We start from the raw sequence: 19,552 nt of genomic DNA, 5'->3' as shown, positions 1-19,552 counted from the left end.
GCTTTGGAACATCTTTCCAGTTTTCGCTTTGATTTTGTAAGGGAGAAAGCGAAGTCCCCGGGGCAAATAGCTAACCTGCAATTTGCTCGTCTATTTCGTTCATGGTCGCTTCTGACATAGGTGTAATTGAACACTGACATGAATTGAAAGTCACAAATCAGTCACTGATGCAGACATACAGCACATAGTATCAGTTAGGAAGCCATGTTAACTGGATTATTAAATGTGCACGAAATGAACTATAATAAATGCAGAGTTACACACAGTTTCAAAAGTAACACGTGTTCAACAGAAGAGGCTGTTTAATTATTGCCCCATACGTATTACACTAGATGACAAGCAGTTGTCAAAGTAATAAACATTGATGCCACATGGCCATGTTGTAAAATCGAGTAGAACAAGGGTATTGCGTTACGCAAATTCCCATCACGTTAGTTTCTGATCGCCATTACGGTAACACTGTTTTGTGTCTAAAAATATTGACTAAGAAAAGCAGACATTTTGTTTCATCACTAAAGTAACTTTCACTTGTTATTTTGTAAGACTTGCCTCCTTTTCGCGAGGACAATTCATACGCATTTTGTTTAGCATTTTTTCAACAATAATTTTGATTCACTAGATATATCAGGTCAAATACTAACTCTTTTACTTCAATACATTATTTTTACATTGAAAAACACATAATTTGTTATGTGGATTTGAAAAGTCCGCCAGTACATTGATATCCAGTTCACACTCGCTACACAATGCAATCAAAGCATTGAAGTTTGACAGGTGCTCGTGAGCCAATCAGAGTTGCGCCCCTTTTGGCGGGAAAGGCCATACGGGCTTCCTTTGTTAGACCACGTGAATGGCAAGCTGGCTATAATAACTAGACTGAACCGGCTAGATCAACGCACTACAGCTAGCATTACAGAGAGGAAGAGCAGCAACATGGGTAAGTGAATCTTGATTTCTACTGCCATTCTCTTGAGTTTGGTTGAATTTTTTTTAGCATTTACTATCTTTGACTTTCGTACTAGTGAAGAGCCTTTACACATGCGATCGCAACGCAGTAAATTTAGTGTTTGATAATGAACGTCCGGCGACCTGCTCCATTGTCTTGGTTTGTTCTTCAAATGGCCATTTTGAATCCCATGTCCGCGTGGGGACCCAGCTTAGTATTGAAGCCATACATGATAACTACTTGATAATAAACGGGCAGCAATACACAGTAACATTGTCAGAAATTGTTGTTGATTTTGATGTCGTGAATGAATATCTCTGATTGGATCGGTATACTTTGGTGAAACCATCTAGCACACAGATTTGTAAACAAAGCTTGTTTACACAATCCGAAAGAAGAAATCGTGTTAGGTTGGATGTATGTTAGATATTCTTATCGGATAGAAGACCGTCGACGCATGCCGTGAACAACATGTTCTGTTTGTTTTGTTTATGTTTATTTTTCAAGAATAAAATATAGGAATTCGGAAGTTCATAGAAGCATGGGTAAAATCTTCACACGAGCCTTAGAAAAGTTTGCGATCTTTAAATTTACTTGTTTGCATGTGTTATAAAACGTATTCCGAAAGCTATTTATGGGGAACAGGTTGCCTTAGCTGGAAAATCCGTCAATTGTGTACAGCTTTAGCGTATGAAAACAGCGTGCAATAAATTGCAAAGCTTGGTTGATCTGTGCAAGATACAAAAATGCAAGTTTTCACGCCCTTTGTTACTTTTCTGACCATGTTTGCCTCTTGGAATTTTTTCAGGTCGAACAAAAGCTGATTCTCCCAAAAAGAGGAAGAGGGTTAAGGATGCAAACAAGCCAAAGAGATCTACATCTGCTTATTTCTACTTCTTAGCTCACTGTAGAGAAAAGGCTCAGAAGGAAGGCAGATCTATATCAAAGGTAAACAGACGGTTCTCAGACATCGGAACACATTTTTATTTTATTGATTGTTGAATATGCATGTAAATCATGATAAAACACATTGATCATTGAGGAATGTGGATGGCTGTTAGCGTTTTGGTTTTGGTATTATTCAGTCCATGGCTTCCAGTTGGCAGAAATTACGGTTCTCACTGGTCAACATTGAAATCAAAGGGGGCTTGTCATTTAAAACCTAATCTGGGATTCTATGCTAAAAATTGGGTAGTAATATCATATATTTAATACTGGAGTCTTACAGGGCTCATGAAAACCTTTAATGTTTAGCTTAAAGTTGCACCTTTTTGAGGTGATAACAAACTTCATTCAGTGTTTTTAATGTGTCCATGTTGTCATTGCAGATTGCAGAATTCACAAAAGAGTGTTCAGCACTATGGAAGGACATGAATGACACAACAAAGAAGCCATTCAATGATAAAGCAGAAACAGACAAATTGAGATATCAGAGAGAGGTTAGAACACCACTGTTTTCAATGTTTCTGATATCCCAATGTAAAGTAATCACTTCTTGATAGAACACTTTGAAAACCGCTCGAGCATATATTCAATTATTAGAAGACTTCATATGTTCTTAAAGGTTGATGCTGAAGTGGAGACATTCACCTGTAAATGTGTACTGTAAAGATTGTAAACTTCTAACATAGCATCTGCCTCAGTATTGTCACCAGATGTTAATCTTCAACAGTGGTTTTCATGACATAATTTAAAGTTGGATTTACCTTCCATGATATTAATTCTGAAACTAAGTTACTGTACTTGTGATGTCAGGTTTTCTTGCTGGGCATTTGATATAGCAGTTAGTCAGTTTATAAAATTTGCTTTCAGATGGGAGACTACAAACCACCAAAGGGTGGCAAAACAGGTGGGAAGGTAGAAGATGGTAAACCGAAGCGCCCACAGTCTGCATACTTTCTCTTCCTTGCTGACCACAGAAAGGAATGCAAAGGCAAAGACATTGGTCACAAAGATATTCTCCGACAAGGTATGTCAGTTGTTTTCATGAACCTCATTGCTGTTTGATGTACTGATGTATTTTATGTGTGCATTGCAATAAGTTTTTTTCCTTCCTGATATTTGAAGCATAGTGTGTATTTGTATTCTGTGAGGATGAGCGTTACTTGGATTGAAGAAAAAATGGTTCATTCCCAGATACATTACAATCTGTGTGATTTTATTTTGACACTGAAAGTCTCCCCCCTCCAATGTTTAATCAACTGCACCTTGTTTAAACTTTTGGATTTAGTTCATTTCCTACTTGACATCTGAGAACATGTTTTAGGCCCAAAAGTGACGTAAAATAATAGATACACCTGTATTTACAATTCATTTATTACCCATATAGCCATATTTCATGTACATGTGTACCCTAAAGACAGAATGCTTGGAAAGAAAAGAAATGTTTGTAATTTTTATACAGACTTTTCTATCAACAGATTTAGAAGGAAGCTATACTTTGAATGTGTTTTTTCAATACCAGTAAGACCACTCAAACCATCTTCCTCCAAACTTAATTAAATCCCATCCTTGAAGTCCTGAAGATAATACCCGTGAAGGTCCAGGTTGGAATATTCCTCAGTAACCCATGTTTGTCGTACGAGGCAACAGAACCGGGTGATCAGGCTCGCTGCTTTGGTTGACACTCGTCATCGGTTCAGAATTGTGTAGACCGATTTTTGTGCTGTTGATTACTGGATTGTCTAGTCCAGACTCAATTTACAGACCGTCACCATATAGCTGGAATATTGCTGAGTGTGTCGTAAAACTAAACCCACTCCTGTAGATAAACAGTGGATTATCAGAGACCGTTCACTCACTTGACGTGGTACAAAAATTATATTTGAGGTTTGATTTCTGTTGCAGCTGGCGAAAAATGGCGAAATCTGAGTGACAATGACAAAAAACCATATGAGAAGGGTGCACTTGAAGAGCAGAAGAAATATGAAAAGGCAATGGAAGAGTGGAGAAAGGTAAGTTGTTGGCAATACTTGTAACTTTGAACTTCTGAATATCCAACAACCAATGTCACTGTAGGAATACCATGTTGAATATTACATTGGATTCAGGAAGAAATTAAACGCTTTGTGCTATCGAAAAATGCCGCCTGTAGGGTTTTTTGGTATTTTTATGCCATGAACTATCATTTTTAGAAGATTATCTGACTAATTGTTTCCTTACTAGGGTGGGCCTTCTGCTGCCAAGAAGACAAAACAGTCAAATGGCAAGAGTGAAGATGACGATGAGGAGGATGAAGACGATGAGGAGGAAGAAGTGGATGATGATGAGGAGGAGGAGGAAGATGATGAGGATGATGATGAGTGAAATGAAGGAACCAAAGGCTCTTATGTTGTGACTGGCTGACACACCAGAAGATTCCCTGTAGCACCATTTTGCAACATGCCAACCGAACATTTACGTCAAGAAGGATATGTACTCTGGTCAGGCAATGTTGTGTTCAAACTTCCCAGAAGGTGCTGAAAGCTTTAGATCAAAATTTGACAACGGACGTTGTTATTCAATTGACAACTTTGTCATCTAAACCTGCCTTTCGTTCCATACATGTGAATCAAGTTTGACATTGAGGCAGCTCCAAATAGCAATATTCCAAAACAAATGCCAAAAGACATTTCTTGTGAGAAAGTGCTACATATATTCATGTTTGTATTTTTCTAATAATTGGGTTTAAACCCAAGATTTGAACATTAAGTCATCCATTTAAGCCTTGTTTTAATGCTCAGGGACATAGACTGCATGTTAATCTCCCTTGTTTATTTTATCGCAGCATAGGAAAGGTTAAATGAGAAATGCATTCTGTCAAGATTGTTTTACAAATGGTCAAATACCATCATCACTGTTGCATGTATATTAAGAACGAAAGGACTGACAGATCGAATAATGTTCAAACTTGAGCTGCATTTTGTAAATGGAATTTCCTAATCATGTTCACTTGTCCCATGCTCAACACTGTACTTAAGATTTATGCTAAGTCAATAAACAAGCCAAAGATGTAATGTGTCTTTATTCAAGTGTTGAGGACAACATATCATATCTAGTCTAGGGTTGTGTAGAGGAATAACTCACGTTTGCATGAACTTGAGGCCAGTAAGTTGGAAGAAGTGATTTCTCAAGCTCTGCTGAGAATCTGCTCACCTGAATTGTCACACATACTGCTTGGTCATCCATTTGTGTTGTATTCAAGGAGGTCTGTTATCTTAGTTCATGTAGAAAGCTTAACCAGACCGTGAGAACCTCATTTTATGTCCGTGTTCGAATTTTAATCATTTTTTTGTCAGTGTTGAATAAATTCTTTTCACAACTCTCAAGTGTTATAGTTATCTACATAAAACCAAAGTTATTTTGATTTTTGTCCTTATATTGGGGAATATGCTTTGTATGTGCATTGTAACAGTATAGATGTGTCAAGGCACAGTTTATGTTAAATACACTACCATTTTTACACCACATACCTTTTACAATTTTTAGCAAACCTTCTTTGGATGTTTATTTCTATAGGATGTAAGCTATCTTCAGACAATTTGCAAGAGGTGTTTATTAAAGTACTGTCGGAAATAGAAAATAAACTGTATTTTCTCATTTATCTCTACAATTTATGTAGTTGATATCTGTTAAACTAAGTTCACCCTACCTTCAACTACAGTCTCGGTGGTATGGACATAGGACCCGTAGAAAAAGGACTTTACCAGGAGAGATTAGTGCAGAAAAGAGCAATGCGGGGGGTTTCTAAGTCCAAAACTATTTATTTGGAACAGACCATGGCTTTATGCAAATTAGACGATATTGTATTACGAAGAACACTTTTTTAGATGCCCATTTTTAAGTAGCTTCATTATAAACAATAGCTGGCGTAAAACAACTTTCATGCTGAAATTATTAAGGAGGTAGCTAACATGGAGTCTCACTGTCACTAAAAAAAAACAGATAGGAGGGTTCGTCTCAAGCAAAACCTGAAAGGGTGTCGCGGACGATCGTTTGGGTCGGGCTGGGGGATAGCGATATCAGCTAAGATAATCCTTTAGGGCAATTATACTTGGAAGTTTGGCATGTCATAACAGTTTACAAATAATATCTTGTCCTGTTTATCTTCGCGATCGGGTGGTCATGCCACCTATATATTTTGAGACATTTATACGGTGCGTTTCTATGGTTATCAGGTATCCTCATACTCTTCTATATATCTCAACATAAACTTTATGAAAGAAAGACACTTAAGATGTTATTGTTAATCAATAGATGAGGCATAGTCAACACACATGAAAAAGCACAAAATATCTTTGAGATGACCACTTGTGACTGTAGGCAGCACATGCATTTCATGCCAGGTGAGTTGATGGTCTGTCGTCATACCTGGCTGAGCGACCTAATTGCCATCTATAGTCTGATCTATTGTTACAGCAGCTATTCCTATATTTTCTAAGTTTTGCCTGATTTTACGAGTAAGCATGCTTTTCTGGATATCCTATTACGCATCCCACAGAATGCCAAGTTAGGCAGAAGTGGGTTGTTTCGACATATGCTATTTGCAGTTGTGTAAATTAAGGGATAGAGAGTAACGCTTAAAAACGTTTTTATCTATTTCCGTCAGTACTTTAGTGGTGTTCCAGTTAATTGAAATAATCGAAGATTGGTCACAGTGACCATGCAACCAAGCAATCAATTACATTTTCTCATAATCAAATGCAAACGATTTTGGTACTACTGTTTTAGTGTTTGAAATTCTTGAGGAAGGAACATATCTTAGAAGTTGTCATGGCCTGAAAACGTAATTCTTAAAAAGTTCACTACGTTTGCTGAAAAGTCATGGCTGAACATGTCTTGACACTAGAAACTTTGTTCCGAACTTCATGATATAATAATCATGACTTTAAAGTAGCAAGTTGCATCATTTTACACATGCTGTGAAATTCGTCAATGCAATAAATAAAGCGAAAAACAACAGAACCACAAGTTTTTTCTTTATACATATTTGCTATAACAACTTAACCTGAATAGGAAAATCTGAAAAAATAATGCTAACCAATATTTTTCTCATTGGTAGAGACCCAATCAATTGTGAGATATCAACCAATTCCCAACACCAGTGTTTATACCAATAACATTTGAAATATGACAGCTCTGCACTCATGTCCAAAGGGCTTTGGTGCAAATACCTCTATGCCAGTTCTGCATTATTTTAGTATTTAGCAATATTTTATTAGTTTTCAGATGATTAGGGGGCAACTCGTTTTCATCCATTTACTAGGGGCGGTGGGGTAGCCTAATGGTTAAAGCGTTGGCTCGTCACGCCGAAGACCCGGGTTCGAATCCCCACATGGGAACAAAGTGTGAAGCCCATTTCGGGTGTCCCCCGCCGTGTTGTTGCTGGAATATTGCTAAAAGCGGCGTAAAACCAAACTCACTCAGTCAGTCATCCATTTACTGTGAAATATTTCTTTAAGACCTTTCCACTGACCAGTCCAGTGGGCCTCAAAAGTCTATATGCTTCATACCCAGGTTCTGTGTGCTGAATGTTGATAGCCCAGATCAGGACTCAGTTTACTTCAATAAGTGTTTCCAGAACATGTGTAATATATTTATTTATAGTGTTTGCTCAATGTATTTATATTGTAAGGGGCCATGGGTGGTCTGACACACTGACACATGTCATCATATCCCAATTGCATAGATCCATGCTCTTTTTCATCACTGGATTGTCTGGTCCACGTTTGATAAATTAGACAGCTGCCATTTACCTGGAATATTGCTGAGTGTAGCTTTAAAACAACAAACTATGAATCAATGTATTATTCCACCTCTGTTCAATGTGGAATCAGGAAGCAATACTTGGTGCAGATTTAAGACTGCTTTGGGTTCAAGACTAGTGGGGAATATAGATTATATAGCCAACATGTAAGCATAGCCAGATTATTCACTACATGTCATGTAGTTTCAAATACAATTTAGCACAAGTTGACACTGAAAGTATGTAATTTAAACTAGCCAAGAACAAAGCTTGATTGCAGGGCTGATGTAATCATCTTTGATCTGGGAGTTGAGCAAATGCAACTGTCCAATTGGTTGGCTGTTATATTTTTAATGGTATACTGAACAACATTAGAAACGCACCACACTAAAATGCGCCGATGATGCTCAGATATGGGTACATTTCAGTCTGACGGGGATATTTCGTATTATATGGGTGGTGCGTTTCTAATATTGTTCAGTATATATGTTTAAGGGTGTTGCCAACAGGACTGTATAGTCTCGATACCTTGGAAACGATTTCCAGCAAAGGCATGAGTGTAAAATATCCTAAGCCACATGGTGCACACTTCTGTTTTTATATGTAACACTTAACTCCATCTGTTGTAATTGGATCAGGACAATCTATTTTGATAAAACGTAATTAAGCCAGATTATTTTAGTGTGAAGTCTGACATATTGCGTCAGTCTTGCAAAGGTTTGGCACCAATTATGACAGTTGGTTTACAAGTCCAAAGCTTCACGTCAAAGACGTAAACATCTATGTCGCCATATATTGGCATGGCATTAACAAATTGAATATAAAATCACTCACAAAAACGACCTGACTATATAGCTATAAGATGAATTTGTATATATCAAATCATGTTCCAAACGATATTATTTGCCCAGTCACCCTTTTGTTACACTTACTGATTGGATTTCAAAACAATAGGGTAACCTTGTGGTTCAAGGGTTGGCTCCACACGCTGAAGACCCTGGTTCGATTTCCCACATGGTTACAATGTGTGATGCCAATTTCTTGTTTACCCCCGCCCATTCCTGGTGTCCCCCCATCGTGATATTGCTGGAATATTGCTAAAAGCGGCGTAAAACCATACGTATTCACTCACAGCTGATATGATTTCCGACCCTTGGAAATGGGTCACCGTGATAATGATTTCCCATGTGAGGTATCTGTCTATTGTGATATCGTCATTTCCGTACAATGTGTACTGTCACAGGTCAAATAGTAAACGGAGCCATATTGTACTTTGTAAATGTATACCACGTCATACTTCGTTTCACGGAGCTACCACTGACCCATGGAGCCGCAATCGATCATCGAGAGTTGCCTACCTTAAGTGTACCAGGATCGGGTAGTCATGGGTTCGAATTCAAGGTTCTTACCTATTATGCTGCTGGGTTTCACCAAGGTGATAGACTTACTTACGATGCTTCTTATTTATCTGTTGTTAATGTGTTGCTCCGGCACGCGTTCTGTGCGTACGTGCATGTAGTGACCTACAGTGTTTAAAGCCTTGTCTTGTGAGGCCCTATATTATGTGTGGTGCATATTGTGGCAGGGATGTTAGCTCGAAGGTAACTTAAACCCATACTCCCTCACTAAAATTTTAATCCCCACCGGATGATAGTTTGCATCGTTGACCATCCATCGTGCCTAGGCGCCGCGCGTTGGACCACTCTCAATAAATCGGCCACTAGTTTGTCTGGCTTGCGTCGATTACAGGTTACAACTGAAACATTCCTTAAGTATTATTTTCAAATATATATTTCAATTAGAACTACGATTACGATTAGAACTTCACTCTGACTCATTATGAAAGTGTTCCGTCGTTTGCAGAACTAGTCAAAAGGGGCACTCCGCAAAATTTAATGTCACAGCACACCGCTGTAAGTAACCATTTAACATGTAGTTACAGATCACATTTATTAATGTCATATTTGACATCTGAATACACTTATGACAGTTCAAGAGATGAAATATACTAGCCAGTCAGGTTTCCTTGTTACTAGCCAGGAAGAAAGTAAAGGTGCCATGCCCTGGCAATAGGCCTGGCCTGTATTTCGCGCACTGGTATTGATAGACAGTGAGTGTTATTGTTGGTAAATTATGTTTAACAGCCCACGTGTGTGTGTGTGTGTGTGTGCGTGCGTGTGTGTGTGTGTTCTCATACGCAACTCGGGTTCGGCTCACCAGACTGTTAATGTAACGACTTTTAGTCAGTTCAGAGTTAACTAAAATACAACGTTTGTCTGTAGCAACGGTCCATACTGATGCGCTATACCTTTGCTACCTCTAGATATCTTCATGTTTCTCTATCCGTAATGGTTCGGGTTAGAATTGATCTTCAGTAACCCATGCTTGTCTTAAGAGGCGACTAACGGGTGATCAGGTTCGCTGACTTGGTTGACACACGTCATCGTATCCGATTGCGTAGATCGATGCTCATGTTGTTGATCACTGGATTGTCTGGTCAAGACTCGATTATTTACAGACCACCATATAGCTGGAATAGTGCTGAGTGCGGCGTAAAACTAAACTCCCTCACGTATCCCTGTTTCTAATACCATCGTGATTGGGGTGCATGAGCGGCGAAAGGTTTTGTGTATACAAACGAGTTTTGACAAGCACGAATATCTGATCTCTTTTATATATGTTATTGGTTTTGCACCTGAAGAAATCACTTGTGAACATGTTGACATTTCAACACATTGTCGCAAATAGTTGAAGAAAATGTCAAACACTGTCCATTACATCATAACCGTCTGTGGGAAGTAACTAAATGATAGACTGACTTAATGATGAGTGCACCCGTGGTCGTGAATTCACTTCTTTTTCAGATAACATGGGAAAAGCCGCGGACATCCAAGATAAATATTGGGGCGGTAGGGTAGCCTAGTGGTTCAAACGGTGGCTCGAAGACCCGGGATCGATTCCCCGCATGGGTAAAATGTGTGAAGCCCATTTCTGTTGTCCCCTCTATAATATTGCTAAAAGCGGGATATTGCTGGAATATTGCGGCTTAAAACCATACTCACTTGCTCCAAGATAAATATCTGCACCAAAGTAACAAAATACTGCGTTATCAGATTTGCTTTAAAAGCCTGAAAGTTAATACACATCAATAAATATATGAAAACAAATTCAGCACAAATTTCATGCTCACGGTGTATGTTTATAATACATGAGGCAATCTAAAATAGTGATGTAATATTCGACTTACGTACACTCCATGTTATCTATGTACTATCAATACAACATATATGACTATACAAGATGCAGCCATGTCTCTGCCTGATGTGGGGTGGTGGGGTAGCCTAGTGGTTAACGCGTTCGCTCGTCACGCCGAAGGCCCGGGTTCGATTCCCCACATGGGTACAATGTGTGAAGCCCATTTCTGGTGTCCGCCGCCGTGATATTGCTGGAATATTGCTAAAAGCGGCGTACAACTAAACTCACTCACTCACTCTGCCTGATGTACATGTTGTCTAATGATACGGCGCTCCATTGATTGATTGATGTGACAATGCACGTGTGAAATGTACAATGGGCCGGTGGCCCCTTTACGGAATAAACAATACAAGTATAATAGGTAGAATACATGAGAATATTTAACTGCTTGGATATACGTGCTTTATTGGAATTGTCACGCATAATCTTACTGTGTGATATTGTGCTATGTATTCGTTGTAACATAGACATTCGTGTTGCACGTGCTTAGAATTGAGGAATAAGCTTAAAATTTGAATTGCAGGTAGGAGGGTAAACTGTCAATTCGTTCCAGAGAGTGTGCAGTTGAACCAATAGTAGCGTCATATTTAATGTTGGGGTGTAGGTGAGCCTAATGGTTAAAGCGTCCACTCGTCAAGCGGATGACCTGGGTTCGATTCCCCACATGGGTACAATGTGTGAAGCCCATTTCTGGTGTCCCCCGCCGTGATGTTGCTGGAACATTGCTAAAAGCGGCGTAAAACCATACTCACTCACTCATATTTAATGTAGCAAAGCGTTTGTTGTGAAAATGCGAAAAGCGTGTCAATATATTTGTGTTTTTTTTGTAGATGAACAGATAAGCAGGTACGATTTATTTAACATCAAATATGCGTCGACGTTAGTAACTGACATAATGCATGCAACCATAAGGAAACTCGGTAACTTTGTAGTTTGGAAAACTGATCCCAGTTGAGTTAAGACCCGACAGCCGTGAACTATAACATGACGTGGTCTCCTCGCCAACTCGTGACATACTCGGAAAAACCTCGTGATGTGACGATATGTAGCACTTCAAAACATGAGACTTTAATTTTGAATTATTTCAACAGAAAGTGATTGTTGACTATATATTCTACAGGAATACGAACATGTTGTCGTAGGTTTTAGAGGGGCACGTATAATTTCAAAAAGATTCTTGTAGCAAAAAATATATAATAATCGCGAAAAAATGTTAAGATGTTAAATTAATTGAAAACAAAAGCGTCTTTAAAAAATAGAGAAATCAGTGACACAATGTCGAGGTGACCTTATGCCAGAATGTGAAAATGTTTCATATTTCTCCACGAACCTATCTGTACAGGTGATATTATGGAAATCAAAATATGATAAAACTTACTTTACAATATTACATCTTTTGCTAGGACGTTTTGAGGAAACCAACGTTTTTTAGGGTGAAATGCATTGAACAGGTGCGCGTTTAAATTTTTTAGCGGGTGGTATGTATCATTGACTCGCTATCCCGGTCTCGGTTTAAATGGAGGAAGAAATATTTGACTGTATGAACGAGGCTATGAAAAGGGGAGGGAATATGGCTGGTAAATGCATGACCTCGAAGAAGAGAGCCTGAGAGATAAGATTTCGTCTTTGTTCACAGTGGCTGTATGGGCTTGTTAATTCATCGAGTTGCTCTAACGTAGCGGGAATGGTTCGGGAAAACGTGAACTAATTGTGTTGTGTCTAGCGATTTTTCTTTCTCGGTGTTGTCGTCGGCCATGCTCGGAGTTTGACGGAAGTTGACCATGGAGTCTTCCTGTGTCGTCAAATGTTTCTACTTTGAGCTGTGTGACTCACAGTGCTAGCGTGTTCTTTGTCTCATTGGCTGTCGCCTGCTAGCGGAGTTTTCTCAGGCGGAATCAGTCAGTTCTGTTAATATTGTTGCATCAGCTGTTCCAACAGGTTGAAATGATTTTCGGTTTGCGATCACCATTTTCGAGAAGTTGAGAAGAATTGCTGAATTAAACATACTGTGTGGGTGTCATGTCATGAAGAAACGTGCATGTGAATGATTTCGTATCGACTTCTGTTTTGAATTGGCATTTCATTAGGCGGGAAGAGTTTATGACTGTTTGACAAGATTTCCAATGATTCTAAAATCGACAGTCAACACAGGCCTTCGACATTCTGTGTTTTGTTTTTTTCCACGTGGATGGGTTCAGAACAGAAAATTTAACAAGGATTTAGAAAGTATACGTGCCGATTGAATCAAGCTAGTCTTGTCACAGGACAAGTAGTTAATTTGAACAAGTTAACTGACCTGCAGATGAAGTAACTAAATGTCAAGTATTGTTACATGTTCATGACACAATTTTCTTATACAGAGGAGTTCCAGAAGATTATCAACACATTTGTTTGCCTCATGTAGATGGCAAGAGAATATTTTGAGAATATTTACATCCAGGAAGTTGAGAAAGTTATGGCCGCAGCCAATTCGGTGTCAGGAACTTGCTCAGAAAGTACTTCCCCTGATATATTCAATGCTATCAAAAGGAGAATTGTGAAGGTGCAAGCAAATATTGGACAAAATTATAAAAATGTCATGCAAGGTATTGGATTGCAATTGAAAAAGAGGAATGACAGCCGCAGCAATGACGATGACACCCATGTCCTGAACCTCGCTAATTCTTGTTTTTACCAGGAGCACATTGAAATGGAAAGCATTGAAAGTGAGGGGACACTTGGTCGTGGTCATGACTTTGTGACATGCCAGTTGACAAATCCTACTTGGTGTGACAAGTGTGGGGACTTCATCTGGGGACTCTACAAGGAATGTCTACGATGTAAAAGTAAGTAATTTTATTGAAGCAACTATTAAAACAAGGGCACACACCCACTTACGCGCCATGTGCTTTCTACACAGTCCCATCCATCCTACCTCATCATTTTTATTACAATAATGTGTATGAGCAGTGGATTGAATATGTCATTTTCATTTTCAGAGACTTCTGAAACTGATTTCTTGAGCTTTACTTCCAGCCAGCCTAAGTCCTGTTATATTAGGCTTGTAAACAATGTTTGAACTGACCTACTTTCAAGTCAAGTTCCATCATATGTCACTATAACACCAGTGGGAGAATACTTGAAGTGATTATTGTGGCTACATGTTAATGGTGACGCTTTCACATGTGTATGTTTGTGATTATGTTTTGACAGACTAAACAGCAGTGCTGGTTGTGTGACAGGTACGACTCTGAACCTTCAACACCAGTTTTGTTATCTCTGTGCAGTATTTGTTATTTCAATGTTTTAAGTGAACAATTATCAGTTTCCTGATAAATTAACCTCTTTGTGTCAGACATCATGGGATTGATGAATATTAATTTTCCTCTATTATATTTTTGTACTGTTGATTGGAACGTCGTATCTAACATAATAATGACAGGGGATGGGCTGTCTTGGTTTGTCTGTTTAGATATGTCATTGTGAGAAGAGGTGTGTTCTCAACCCATCCCCTTATACAAATGTAGAGTAGCACATACCAGAAGTCTGTAGAATTATGTACTTACACACTACCTTTCCCACCCTTACGTCCAGAATATGTTCTCAAATGCTGACAAAATCGTACCAGACTTGTCTGTTTTATTATTTGTGGCGGTGGGGTAGCCTAGTGGTTAAAGCATTCACTTATCACGTCGAAGACCCGGGTTCGATTTCCCACATGGGTACAATGTGTAAAGCCCATTTCTGGTGTTCCCTGTCACGATATTGCTGGAATATTGCTAAATGCAGCATAAAACTAAACTCACTCCCTCACTCACTGTTTTATTTATCTATGTTGGTTTTGTTGAAGTTACAAGCAGTTGCTCCAGTCTTGGAGTAGGATAAGCATGAAAAGTTTAAATGTTTTTGGTTGTATTTGAATTTCAATAACACTTAACAGATCAGCATGAACAGTAATTACTGAACTAAGACTGATGCTTATATTGTCTGTCTCTGTGGAGAATTTAGGTGTATCCTTACAGACATTAACACTGGTTGGGTAGGGAGTTAAGTTTTACTCCACTTTAGCAATATTCCAGTAATATCACAGTGAGGGACACAAGAAATGATCTTCACACATTGTACCCATATGAGGAATTGAACCGGGGTCTGTGCCATGACGAACAAACACTTTAACAACTAGGCTACCCCACCGCCCCCATTAACAGAAAGCACTGATACTGATGCTAATGGGATATCTTTTGATACAATATTGTAAACATTTGAACATTATGATATCTTATGGCAGTAGATACCTTGATGACCCTAAACAATGTTAAAGATCTTTGACAGGTATTAATGATGTTGTAGCTGTACCACATTATTATTATGTTTTACAGATTAAAGATAATATGCAGCAGAGAGGGTTCGGGTGATCCTGGCATTATTATTATTATTATTATTATTATTATAGGATATTTATATAGCGCACATATCCAGGCAAGTAGTGCATGCTCAAGGCGCTGGTATTTTTTCCCTCGATCATTGGATGTCAATCTCAAAGGCACATCGTATTATCAATCTCAACTCCCTGGGGAGTATACAACTCTTGCAGCCACTAGGCGCACCAAGTTATATGGGGCTTTCTCATCCTAACGAGGTACCCATTCACAGCTGGGTGGACTGGGACACATAGTCACAGTACTGTGTTCAAGTTCACTGCACGTAGCTTTACCCGCAACTAGGTGTTTGCACATTCACAACCTTGATGGTTAACCATTGTTCCCATGGCATAAAGTAATCAGGTTAAACCATCCATTTATTGCACGTGTTGGTGTCATTAATAAGAAGCAGACATGTTACAGTCAGTATCCTGCTACCTCCCCAAACATTCCTCCAGGTGGAGAATCCCCTTCCCTTCTGCTTCACACACCAGTTACCAGGAGCTACATGTCTTGTATCATGTACTTCACAGAGCTAAAAATAACGTTTTGGGTCATTGAGTTATGTACTCGCTTGTGGTCATGTCAATTGGGTATCCTAATTTTCCTTTGAGTAACCAAATAAATTGTACCCACCTCACTCAAACTCAATTGGGTATTTGGTCATTTCCATTAATTGTTAAAATATAATAAAGTTTGAATGTTAGTGTTTGTTATTTATATTTGATCTGTAATATGAGAAACGATAAGAGAGACTGCAAGTTGCCAAGTTCATGTCCTGAAATAGAACCTCTCAATACCTCATTTATTGTATCTATCCACCGGTACGCAAGCTAAGATTTGACACTTTTGTGTGTACGCGTGTAACATCACATCTACACGTATTGTGTATTTACAAAATTTCAAGGCGTTCTTGTACGCAATAGACTTAATAGTAATTGAGTTTTCGCATAAATATTTGCGTAATTTACGCAGATACGCAGCTTATCTGTACCTTTGCTTCATTAACCCTGTTACCATGTCACTGGGGGCATTGGGCCATAATGATTAGATGCTTAAACTATAGCTTTGTTTAATATAAACTAGGATTGTAGTCTGACATGTTACTTCATCCTATGAGCAGTGAGGACGTGTAGTGGTAAGGGCATTCGCTCATCTGGGTAGTTCTGGGTTTGATTCCTGCCATGAGCACCGGGAATGATCTGGGATTGACAGGACCGCTCGCCGCCTGATCCATGATCAGTGAAAGTCTAGAGACTAGTTTGTTTTTCTCCCAAAATCTGGTTGTTTTACATATGCCACTAGTCATTATTAGGACCAGTTTGATTCAACTGATAGTGTCTACTCCTCTGAGGCCCATCCTTGTCTCTCCTGATAATTGCTAAAATCAGTGTAAAACCAAATTAACTCACACCGAGGACCCAGGTTTGATTCCCACATGTATACAGTGCGTGAAGCCCATTTCTGATGTCCCTTGCTGTGATATTGCTGGAATATTGCTAAAACCGGCATAAAACCGTACCTATTCATGCTTACTTCACAATGACTGCATGACTCTACCCCTACGTTTAACCGAACCTATAAGTAGTGGTGAGTGGACACTGGTGGTCTGAAGGTATGCAGTGCTTGCCATGATCTCAGTGTGTTAGATTCTTCTTCGTTTTGATCCTTAGCACAATGGCTAATCAGTTTCGGTTAGGTGCAGTCTGTAACTTGTGGGTTATGGTAACTACTGCAGCTCCTGGGTTTTGTCAAATTATGAAGGTCTGTGATGAGGTCTCAGCTCATGAGTTTCACCAAAGTTAGAAGGTACCTGATAACCTAGTTCATCACTTTCTATGGTAAGATCACTGGTTGGGATGCGAACCGGTCTGTCTCACAGTCCATGAACAGTGTTATTTTCCCTTCAGCCCAGCCCTTACTGTAATGGTATGGCACAATATTTTCCACCAAATCTCATTTGTCACGAAAAATCACATATATGTAGCGAGTTTAATTTTACGCCACACTCAGCAATATGTAGCGAGTTTAATTTTACGCCACACTCAGCAATATTCCAGCTATATGGCGGCGGTCTGTAAATAATCGAGTCTGGACCACACAATCCAGTGATCAACAGCATGAGCATCGATCAGCGCAATTGGGAACCGATGACACATGTCAACCCAGTCAGTGAGTCTTACCACCCGATCCCATTAGTCGCCTCATACAACAAGCATGGGTTACTGAATGTTCATTCTAACCCGGACCTTCACAGGTCACATATATTTAGAGCCCAGACATTTATCTACTTGTGATCGTAAAAGACGACTTAATGGATAAGCTGGTCATTTATTTGATTGCATGTCATCATACCTAATGGCATGGGTCGCTACTGACAATATCGGTCACTGGGCTGACCAGTTCAGGTTTCCTGATACATTGCTGTATGGGGCGCTAGACAACAAACGGACAAATGATGTGGACAAAATTGCATGTCGTGAGGCATGGTATCCATAAACTATACTAATGGGGTAGCCTCATTGTCGAGATCGATGCTCATGTTGTTGATCACTGGATTGTCTGGTCCAGGCTCGATTATTTACAGACCGCCGCCATATAGCTGGAATATTGCTGAGTGCGGCGTAAAACTAAACTCACTCACTCACTCATTGTTGAGATATTCACACCCAAGACCCAGGTTTGATATTCGCATGGGTGCAATGTGTGACGCCAATTTCTGGTGTCCCCTGCTGTGATATTGTTTGAATATTGCTAAATGCTGGCATAAAACCATATTCACTTGCTGTTTCAATAAATAGCTGGCAAGGTGTTGCAATGGGAGACTTAACCCCCCTGGCTGCCGAGTTTTTTTTACAGGCGCACATTTTCATACGCTTTGAAAAGTGAACGTTGTGCGAGAATTGCTCTCGCGTGGTCCTGGATCTACGTAAGGCTATAAAATTACACAGAAATGTAGAATATTAAATTCCCTATCCGTTGGTATAAATATAAGTGCAACTACCTCGGCGGTTTGAGAAATAGACCTTGCTAAATGTTGTCCAAATTTTTGTTATGCGTTAAAAAGCAGTAAATTTCTCCGCTTTTTATCGCGCACCGATCAAAGCACTGTGCTACGAATTTTTTAATGGGGCATCTTTACGGAATGTGTGAGCGAAGAAAATACAGCCTGATATCTGAACGACATAAGTGTATATGAATTGGGTTTATGTGATTGTGCTTAACGTTATACGCTCAACATTAAAAATGACTCGCAATAAATGTCAAAAATGGATTTTCTTCTATGACGTCAAACGACGACAGAGAGGTCATACACGTATAATGATAAGGGGGGCATAACTCCGTTATGCGTAACACTAGGTCAATGTACCTCATATCACTTGTAGAGAATTTGTTGTGGATACGGACGCTATATTATCGTTATTTTATATTCATGGTGAACCACACTATTCCAATTCAAAGTTCCCCAATGTGAACGGATGCGCTTTGGTAGTTTCACAATTTATAAGAAAAGATGACAACGTATTACATGTGAAAGCACGTAATAGCGATTTGAATGGCCCTATCCGATATATAAGTTAGTTCTTAGATTCCCATATTCTCCTGTTTGTGTAGATGTAATTTGACTAATTTTGCATCGTTATTACCAGAGTACTAGCCATATCTTCAAATGTAACGAAAAAGCTGAAAATAATACAACTTTTTAGTTGACGTCATCGCTTGTTTTATGCATTTTGCGACGTCAGAAAAAGACGATATTGGTATGCTGATTAGTATACATCTCACTTAATTTCCATTAATTGTATCAAAGGTCTAGACTTCTATGTCAGAATTTAACACTCTTTAGACAAAACATAAAATGACTGATGTTTCCATTTAAATAGTGTCCTGAATATATCAACAATTAGACAGTTTGACAGCGTATCTTATTGTGAAAAACACGCACACCTGTTTGGCATCAATTTAACGTAAATAAAAATAATATTTCCCAACACCCGAATATTTTGTTCGGGATAAGAATTTTGTTTGTTTATGATTATGAACTATTTCTCTTCATACGTTTGCAATGAAAGATGCATAAGGATAGCTTTTTATATATGGAACTATATATCAGAATATGGATATAAGATTTGTCCGAATTAACACGAGATGGTATATATATTTTTCCACAATTTTCCTATAAGTAATTAGAGTTTGATATCCTGTCATCACAATATTATTTAATTG

General features: G+C 38.9%; 2 protein-coding genes across 4 annotated transcripts in view; both read left to right on the top strand.

The window, feature by feature from the left end:
• The first annotated feature begins 807 nt into the window (after window positions 1-807).
• Window positions 808-5,248, top strand: LOC124291912 (high mobility group protein B1-like). The gene is made up of 6 exons (XM_046728985.1): window positions 808-937; window positions 1,755-1,894; window positions 2,275-2,385; window positions 2,759-2,915; window positions 3,794-3,900; window positions 4,112-5,248. Exons 1-6 carry the CDS (start codon window positions 934-936, stop codon window positions 4,250-4,252), a joined length of 660 nt encoding a protein of 219 aa, XP_046584941.1. The 5' UTR covers window positions 808-933; the 3' UTR covers window positions 4,253-5,248.
• A 3,675-nt stretch (window positions 5,249-8,923) lies between these two features.
• Window positions 8,924-19,552, top strand: part of LOC124291908 (ras association domain-containing protein 1-like) — a 116,775-nt gene continuing 106,146 nt past the window's right edge. Inside the window, exons 1-2 of one of the 3 annotated variants that reach the window (XM_046728979.1) lie at window positions 8,924-9,105; window positions 13,603-13,750. In XM_046728979.1, the coding sequence (XP_046584935.1) occupies window positions 9,055-9,105; window positions 13,603-13,750 (199 nt within the window). In that variant the 5' untranslated portion in view covers window positions 8,924-9,054. Of the gene's footprint in view, window positions 9,106-12,485; window positions 13,751-19,552 lie in introns of those variants that run through there. The other 2 variants (XM_046728980.1, XM_046728978.1) reach the window with 2 other exon arrangements.

Source organism: Haliotis rubra, unplaced genomic scaffold (assembly GCF_003918875.1).
Source record: "Haliotis rubra isolate DU_JTF1 unplaced genomic scaffold, ASM391887v1 Scf501, whole genome shotgun sequence".
Taxonomy (NCBI): domain Eukaryota; kingdom Metazoa; phylum Mollusca; class Gastropoda; order Lepetellida; family Haliotidae; genus Haliotis; species Haliotis rubra.
This window is presented reverse-complemented; position numbering and strand designations above follow the sequence as displayed.